The 9,274-nt window shown below is 45.2% G+C and overlaps 1 protein-coding gene across 3 annotated transcripts in view; it reads right to left on the bottom strand.

Moving 5' to 3' along the window:
• LOC112071541 (myotubularin) overlaps positions 1-9,274 on the bottom strand; it is a 60,809-nt gene that overhangs the window by 23,508 nt on the left and 28,027 nt on the right. For 2 of the 3 annotated variants that reach the window (XM_070439431.1, XM_070439430.1), the window contains 3 exons: positions 4,262-4,372; positions 3,837-3,938; positions 2,849-2,932 (listed from right to left, as the gene is read on the bottom strand). In XM_070439431.1, coding sequence (XP_070295532.1) covers positions 2,849-2,932; positions 3,837-3,938; positions 4,262-4,372 — 297 coding nt within the window. Of the gene's footprint in view, positions 1-2,318; positions 2,469-2,848; positions 2,933-3,836; positions 3,939-4,261; positions 4,373-9,274 lie in introns of all 3 variants that reach the window. The other variant, XM_070439432.1, reaches the window with a different exon arrangement.

The following is a 9,274-nucleotide window of genomic DNA, read 5'->3' as shown; positions in this document are numbered from 1 at the left end:
CTATGACGAAGGCTTAGGCCGATTCGTAAAGCTTAATAAAGAGCGCTGATTGAAAGCTAAGAGCGAGCGTGCAGGTTTCTTATTTTTTCTCATCTAATTTATCTGTACACAATATTGGTGTCAGTTTAGTTGCTTTTTCATCACAGGAGGTTGTGTGCACCTTAATTTGGGAGGATGGGCTTCGTGGTAATGGCTGGAGCGGAATTGTTAGTCCAAGTAGCAGGCCATTCCTGTTTACTCCATTCCAGCTATTATTATTGAGCTGTCCTCCCTCAGCAGCCTCCCTACGTTCCCACACGATCATTTTGGTCCAGATTGACAGCACAAATAAGAACTCTATGACTGAAAACTCTTCATTATCAGAGTTCAAATTCTCAACACAACAGATTGGAGCTAAACACTTTTTCATTATAAAGTGAGTGAATGCCTTGGAACAGGGGGGACTTACATTGGCAAACTGTGTCCGAAGCTGATCCACTCCTTCTCCAGCAGCACCTGGATCAATCAATCACAAATCAAATAGTACTTTATAAGCTCTTTTACATTAGCCGTTGTCACAAAGTGGTTTACCTGGAATCCTCTCGAGGGTCGGTAGTAGCTTGTCCAGCATCAGCATGGCCAGAGAGGTGAGCTGGGCCGTCCGGTCCCACCCATCACTACAGTGGACCACACAGAGTTACCACCCGATATCTTGTCTGCTACTTGGATGGCTCCAGATATGACAGCTAGAGAGCGACAGAGAGAGATTCACTACAGATGACCAAGCACACTGTTACCCTCCACTGATCTGCTAGCTGGCCGGCTCCAGAGAGGAGAGGCTGTGGGAAGTGTGTGTACCCCACTACTTGATGTGTTCTAGCCAGTGTGTAGACTCCAGACTGGACAGCCAGTGCGACCTCTCTACGTGGGATAGACAATGTCTTTTAGCTTCTTCGTGGACTCTCTCATCACGTGGATGTTAGTGTATTGTCTAGAAACACCAGCTCAGCGTTCTGATATGCATCGTCACCCTCGTAACCCCCCCTGTGGCCTAGAGAGAGGGGATAAGAGGTCAGAGGTTTGAAGAGTCATCAAAAATGGAGAATCACAGGCCCCGTTTGAAAACGCAAAAAATATATAAAATTCTCTCCTCCTCTCTTGACGCTATCACTGGCTGCATGTTATAAGATTGTTTCTTAACTGACTTGCCTAGTTAAATAAAGGTTAAATAAAAAACATTAAAATAAATGTGGTTGGATAAATGCAAAGTGAGGTTTCACGCATGGAAATGCAGTATTTTATTCTATGGTTTCACCCTATACGGCTTTGACCATCCAACATGGTCAGACCAGTGATACTTCAAGAGGGAAGGATTCAAACAGGTTGATTGTAAATGCGTCGGGGTTGTGGTCAGCTGTTGGAACACACTGCAGGTCAGGGGAAGCTAGTTGTTAAAAGCCTCTCACTGGTAGGAACATTATATAGATTGCATCCATATTAGTAATTTGAGTCCAAACATTCCATTTCACTCTGAGCGGGGTGCGGTGGGCATTGCGTCACACCCAACACACAACAGTGTAGTTACTGTGTCTCTTTAGCTTCTAAACTCTACCTCCTCAGTTCTTACTTCTGACACCACACATACATGTAGGAGACAACTAGCAAGAGCCTACAGTGAACAAAAAAAAACACAGTCCATCTCTCTACGGAAGACAAACACCGACCAAACCAAAAGACCTACTTCTAAATCAACCAGAGAAAAAGGGAAAGAACGTCATGAATCGCTTAAACGATTCTCCTGGGAAGTACTCTTACAAGGAAGCCAGACACGTACCTAGACAAGCCCACGTATCCATGACATCTCTGTCTGAATGATCATGAGGCCCACAGCTCGCACACCGCCTCCCAGCAGAACCCAACCAACGCACCTATGAGACTCATGACCTCCTTTTTACACAGACATGACCTTTCGACTTTTAACATTTGCCCTGACCTTGTTGCGACGGCGTTGACGCTGCCGTGCGTCGTAGATGGTGAGCTTGGCGGTGCCGTTAGCTCCCGGATCAGGTCCAGGTAGCGCTCGTCATCCTTGTTCCTCTTCCAGACATCCCCACCAGGGGCTGGGAGCACGGGCAGATAACAGCCTGGTTGTCACGGTGGATCCACGACAGCACCTAGAGGATGGGGGGCGGGGGGGCAGAGAGGGTTAGGTAGGTGGGAGTGGGGTGGAAGAAAGTCAAAGAGAAAGAACAGAGGGATAAAGAGAGATGGAAGGAGAGAAAGGAGATATGAAAGGGGGAAAGGACAGCAGGAAGAGGGTGAGGAGGAAAAGGACTCACGGGTATGCGTCCTCTGGACCTGAAGGTACACACTTTCCTCAGGTCTTCCTCTGTAGCTTTGAATGGAACCACCAGTATGGTGGGGTAGGTGTCGCACAGCTCATAGTTGGCATTGATGAACGTGACACGCCACTTGTCATTGGGTAAGCCCTGGTGACGGGGGAGACAAACAGCCAATCAGAGAAGAGATTGCAGGCTGTGACTCAGCATTATTGGTGATATTATATGGTTAAAACAAGAGGATTCTAATATACCACAATGCTTTGCATAAATAAGGAATAATCCTAAACAACGGGACTAGCTATGCWAGTTGAACTGCGCTGGTCCCATGAATCGGTTTATTTTCAAAAGCTTCGTGGTGGAATGATTAGGTTGTCTTTACCTGGGTATCTTCAAGCGACAGAAATTAAGCAAACTAAGTGGCCGAGTTAGAAGCTGGGATATTGGATCTATCCCAACACAGACAACAACCTAGAAGACTGGCAATAACAATGTAATGACACATTTAGTAAGACAATGATAAGTCCTACCTGCCGCCTGAACTCTTCCATGGGCTTGTACACACTCCAGCCATTCTCTTCAAATTTCTCTTGACTCAGGTACGCAAACAGAAGCTACAGAGAGCGAGAGAGAATGGGATTGACTTTACCAAGGTTTTATTTGTCACGCAAACATGGGAGAGCTTCGCTAAGTCAACTGCTTTTTGTGAGTGATTGTTGACTCAAATCAAATYWTATTTGTCACATACACATGGTTAGCAGATGTTAATGCGAGTGTAGCGAAATGCTTGTGCTTCTAGTTCCGACARTGCAGTAATAWCCAACGAGTAATCTAACCTAACAATTCCACAACTACTACCTTATACACACAAGTGTAAACTCTTCTCTTATGATGTGCAAAGACTAGGGCTGTCTCGACTAAAAAATAATAATCTTGGTCGACCGAGAGTCGTCTTCTTTCCACCAATCGATTGGTATAAATCTTAAAACAAGTATTTTTCCAAATACACACACTGTTTGAATAAATTAAACAATATGTAGGCTACAGAGCTTGTCTGRTGCTTTAAGCACTGCGATTAAAAATTGAAGACACACAAATGACTAAAGAGAGAGCCAGAGATCAATATAAACCAGAAAACCTGTTCCCGACCCCCCTCCTCCCGCCGGTCTTCACAGATTCTACCTTTAAGCTCCTGAAGTTGCCAGTAATAGGCTACACAAGCGGTCGGCAACATTTTCCATTTGGAGTGCCAAGTTATCTTACCATTTCTACTGATCTGCGTGCCAGTTATGGCTTTCATATGCACATTTTCGTGGAACAGTTTCATTTATAATAAGTCTTCATATCTGAAAATCAATGTCATGTGGTTAATCAATATAAATAAATATTGCCCTAGCAAAGACAAATAACAGGATACCGCAAACAGATCAACTCTAATAAAGCTCTTGTAAGAACTGTATCATAACTGTGATTGTACAAGGCGGTAATGATATCAGGTGACTAAATGAAAAGGCGTACCAGACCGTGGGATAGGGGGAAGGCATATTTAAACAGGATATCAAAGATGTCCCTTCTACTGTGGCCCTCCTGTTTCAACGCAAACCTCAGGTTCCTCATGTCCTGTTGGGAGAGACGTACATTAACAMCCGTTAAGACGGATGGATGGACGGACGCACGCACGTTAACACAGACACAAAATGCTGTCAGTACAAAATAAATAGCTGTAATCTTTTTTGATGTTGAAACTTCCTGATCCAAGACTGGAATGAACCTTTCTGAACACAATGTTCCAACGTCTCAATTTCCTATATATATATTTTTTTTAAACACTCCTGTTTTTTATACAGTGGTTCAGTCCTAGTCTGGTTGTCAGATCTAGTCGGCCTGAACCAGTATGTACGTATATTCATAGGGGTGGTCAGGACCATGACGCAGTATCTGACCTTGCAGGTGATGTCCAGCCCGTATGAGTTCTCCCCCCGACTGGAGGCTCCGCCCATCTTCTCCACCCGGCCAATGGCGCCCAGCGGAACATCCAGAGTCACCGTCGGGTCCTGTGATATCACACAAAATACAGACATGTGATTGGTCCTGCTGGGAGTCCAGTGATATCACAACAGAATACAACATATGTGGAAGATGGGTCCTGCAGTGGTTGAATTGAAATAAAGACATCGGTATTGTGAGGCTGTATCACACCAGGCCGTGATTGGGTGTCCCATAGGGCGGCGCACAATTGGCCCAGTTTCGTCCGGGTATGGCCGGGGTAGGCCGTCAATGTAAATAACAATTTGTTCTTAACTGACTAGCCTAGTTAAATAAAGGTTCAATAAATAAAAATGTGAAGTATACTCTTGAATACATTTTAGGTAGCTAATATTTTACCTGCAAGATTAAGCGGCTTAATTAGTAAAGCATAGGCTTAAATGGTAGACATGGGCTGAGTAGGAGGTGCTTACATCAGTTCAGTTTTTATTTGACCCTGATCTTACCAGGTAAGTTGACTGAGAACACATTCTCATTTACAGCAACAACCTGGGGGATAATTACAGGGGAGAGGAGGATGGATGAGCCAATTGGAAACAGGGGATGATTAGGTGACCATGATGGTATGAGGGCCAGATTGGTTAATTTAGACAGAACACCAGGGTTAACACCCATACGATAAGTGCCATAGGATCTTTAGTGACCACAGAGAGTCAGGACACCAGTGTATCATCCCATCTGAAAGACAACCCCCTACACAAGGGCAATGTCCCCAATCATTGCCCTGGTGCATTGGGTTATTTTTTTTTAGACCAGAGAAAAGGGTGCCTCCTACTGGCCCTCCAAAACCACTTCCAGCAGCATCTGGTCTCCCATCCAGGGACCGACCAGGACCAACCCTGCTTAGCTTCAGTGGCAAGCCAGCAGTGGGATGCAGGGTGGTATGCTGCTGGCTAAGCCACCAGAGTAGATGGTGTGTGTGTGTGTGTGTGTGTGTGTGTGTGTGTGTGTATTGCTAGTTAGTCTTTGTCGCATCGCTGCATCTCCCGTACGGACTCGGAGAGCGAAGGTCGAGAGCCATGCGTCCTTCCGTAACACTCGACCCAACCAAGCCGCACTGCTTCTTGACACAATGTCGCTTAACCCGAGCCAGCCGCACCAATGTGTCGGAGGAAAACACTGTACACCTGGTGACCGTGTCAGTTTGGCCCGGCCCGCCACAGGATCGCGAGAGCACGATGGGACAAGGACACCTGCGGCCAAACCCTCCCTAACCGGACTGATGCTTCCGGCAACACTATGTGGCCTCGCTCCCATGTGGCGCTCCACCCTCACTTACTTATCTGCCCTCAATGCGGATGCAACAGTTTAGAGAAAATCTGTGACCAGAGAAGATCTGCTCCCTGAACTGACACTCCTCAGATTATATTATCCACATCGGCTCCAGGGCTGCTACAGCCTGGAGCTCTACCAGCCGATTCTTCGTGTGGCGCTGCGATGATCGGGGAGGACGTACAGACACATGACGTGCGCGCTTGTCTGTGGTGTACGGATGGGTGTGCGTGCTGTGTGCCTGCCTCGACTGCACTGTCGGCTTCTCCGCAGTGTAAGCAGATGCAACTTTCAAATAGTGATATACCCCAACGACTGCACTATCTCACACATGTACTGTCGCCATGGGTGCTCTAAAGGTGTACTATCGCGTTCTCTCCACATAAATGGCTATCGCGAGTTTCCCACTCCATTGTAGTAGCCATTTATGCGAGATAACACTAGGTAGAGACTAAGTTTAGGAGGAAAAAGCATATTCTGCAGATTGCTCTTGACATGCCCAAGTGGATAACTACCTTTTCTAACCAGCCTTATTCTGCGTCATACGTAAAGTGGAATTTAACGATGCACATTAGTCTTAGAGCCACTGTGGAAACTCGTGCATTCTCTGGCGGCCTTGCAACTCACACACATAAACCGTTACCACCTGCAAACTGGCCATGGATTGTCACGACAGGGTGTGATCATACATGCGAAGCAGTTGTTTTTAAAATTGTTATAATTAAGATGTCTTAAGTTTAGTGACTTCGCAGTTGACGCTAACAAAAATACTCGTACAGACCTACAGACCTTTTCGACCAACGGTATCAGCTTCACTGAGGAACTCGACTCACACCAGGTTCAGGCATTTGCCTATACAACTCGAGTGCAGTATTGCTTAGATTTTTTTTCCTCAGCACTACACAGCTGATTCAATAATCAAAGCTTGATGATGAAGTTGGTCACTTGTAGTGCTGTGTAGTTTGCTTAGGAAAGAATACTGCATCATACCACAATGGTAGCACTGAGGGGGGGAGTGTCTGCACAACTGTGAAGAGGAGTTGTTGGACAACCCTGGTTGTTATAAGATTGTTGATAAATCTTTGGTGACATTGCAGACACGTATACTCTCATGGAATCAGTGTCACACACGCACACATAGCTCAGTAAGATTTAACTGTCGGTGAACACCAACAAAGAGATGAGACGAGGTAACTGCTCCATGATCCCTTATCGCCTCTATTACTACAACTCATGAGCCACGAGATTAATATAAATTTTTTATACCATCCTGTCTTTTAGCAGGCTTGGCGAGCATGAGTGTTTGTGAACTTGTGCAATTCCAAATTTGTTGGAGAGAGAGGTGTAGAGCCGCGTTGGTGAGAATAGACATTATATCTGGGACAGAGAGAGCATGGATACGGGAGGATGTACACCAAGAGAGAGCATGAGTTGCGGGAGAGAGAGTAGAAGTAGCGCGATTTGAAGTGTAGACAGGGGAAGGGAGATGAGGGTGTAGGTTCTCAACACAGGCCTCTTGCATGATGAGAGAGGAGAGGGACTGTGTTGACCACTTCGGCGAGAGGAGAAGAGAGGTATGAGAGGTTAACAAGAGAGTGAAGAAGGGAGGGGAGAGTGGGGTCTATGGGTCGAAGGAGAAGAGAGGGATGGATCAAGGAGAGGGAAGATAGAGTACAGAGAGCGATGGCTCTTAGCAGCGGAGTTGGCTAAAGAGGTAGCGGTACTGGGTGGTAAGAGAGGGGAGAGGCTATCGACAAGAAGGAAATCGGTATTATTATCGCTAGCAGGAGCACAGCAGAGGATTGGTCCTTATGGCCTCTAGTGTGAGAAGGTGGAGAGAGGAGGTCCATACGAGTGGAGAGAGACCATACGCAGGGCTTGCAGGTTAGAAGAGGGACGAAGTAGGAGCGGAGATGTGTGGTGTACGTGTTTGAGATGTGGAGACCAGAGGAGACGGCTAAGGAGGACAGCGCATGAAAGAAGAGAAGAGCAATGATGGAACCTAGATCCTGTGAAGATGTAATGAAGGTAGAGGGAAGAGGAAGATGATTTCGGACGTCTAGGATGTGGAGACTTGGTATATCGGGCAGAGGAGAAGCGGAGAGTGGACGGTTCTGCGAGGGAAGACAGGATGAGACGAGGGATTGGAGATCCAGCGTAAGAGGGGGTTGAGTTTACGTGAGGGGTGTAGAGGGAGGGAGCAGGTAAAAGGAGCTGTGGGGGATAGAAGGGGAGGTGATTTGTTGTCTCAGCGGAAGGAGAAGCATGGAGACTAGTCAGGATCGAGGAAAGATAACAGACAAGTACAGAAGATCTTGATGAAAACCTGCTAAGAGCACTCAGGACTCAGACTGGGAGTAGAAGATATCTTCCAACTTGGACAAAATGACCTAAACAGCAAGACAGCAGCGTGGCTTCGGGACAAGTCTCAATGTCTTGAGTGGCCCAGCGCAGAGCCCAAACTTGACCGAGATCATCTCTGGGAGAGAACCTGAAAATAGCTGTGCAGCAGCACGCTCCATCAACGACAGAGCTTGGAAGATCGCAGAGAAAATGGAAGAACTCCAAATCCAGGTGTCAGCTTGTAGTGTCATACACAAGAGACTCAATGCTGTAAATCGTGCCAGGTGCTTCAATCAAAGTACTGAGTATGGTCTATATTATGTAATGTTATATTAATTGTTTTTTATTTTAATATTAGTAACATTTAAAAACTGTTTTTGGCTTCGTCATTATAGGTTATTCTGTGTATTTTAGAATACGGTGTAATGTAACAAATGTGGAAAAAGTCAGGGGTCTGCAAATACTTTCGCGAAAGGCATGTATGTTAGGTAAATCCTATTTTACACCGTCTTGTGATTGTTTTAATAGTATTATACCTAAAATATTGCCTTGGTGGTGATGTATTTGTACAGTATGCATATTTGTGGTGAGAATGGAGGGATATAAATATTATCACTCTCCTCATCATTCCAAGTTTCTCCCTCGTAGAAGGAAAGGTTCTGTCCCGTGAGGATCACCTTGGAGAAAACGCCTGTGATAGAGGATATGTGTGGAATTAATATTGATATAGAATGAACAGTCATCCTCTGTTTACTCAATCTTTTATCACTTTAATCCTATGGTTGGGACTGACTAACACCTGGAATTGATAGGAACCCACAAGATTGTATCATAAGCGTCTCAGAGCAGGACTCTGTGCTAGGATCAGACTCCTGTTCATAATCTTATTCATTATTTCTTAAAAGTCAAGCGTTGGGGGTGGTATCTATGGATATTTAGCATTTGAATTCAATTTTTAGGCCCCTTTAGATAAAAAATATATATTTATTAAACTGCTCAAAAAAATCGGGAACTAAAAAACACATCTAGATCTGAATGAATGAAATTTCTTATTAAATACTTTTTTTTTACCATTAGTTAATGTGCTGACAAAAATCCAAAAAATATTCAATGGAAATCAAATTTATCAACCCATGGAGGTCTGGATTCTGGCGTCAACTCAAATTAAGTGGAAACCAACTACAGGCTGATACTTTGATGTATGTCCTTAAACAGTCCAAATGAGCTCATTAGTGTGTGTGCCAGTGCTGTATGACCTCCATAACGCTGGATGGCTCCAAGATGAGGTGGCGGAT

The sequence above is a fragment of the Salvelinus sp. IW2-2015 genome, unplaced genomic scaffold (genome assembly GCF_002910315.2).
Source record: "Salvelinus sp. IW2-2015 unplaced genomic scaffold, ASM291031v2 Un_scaffold1634, whole genome shotgun sequence".
Classification (NCBI taxonomy): Eukaryota; Metazoa; Chordata; class Actinopteri; order Salmoniformes; family Salmonidae; genus Salvelinus; species Salvelinus sp. IW2-2015.
This window is presented reverse-complemented; position numbering and strand designations above follow the sequence as displayed.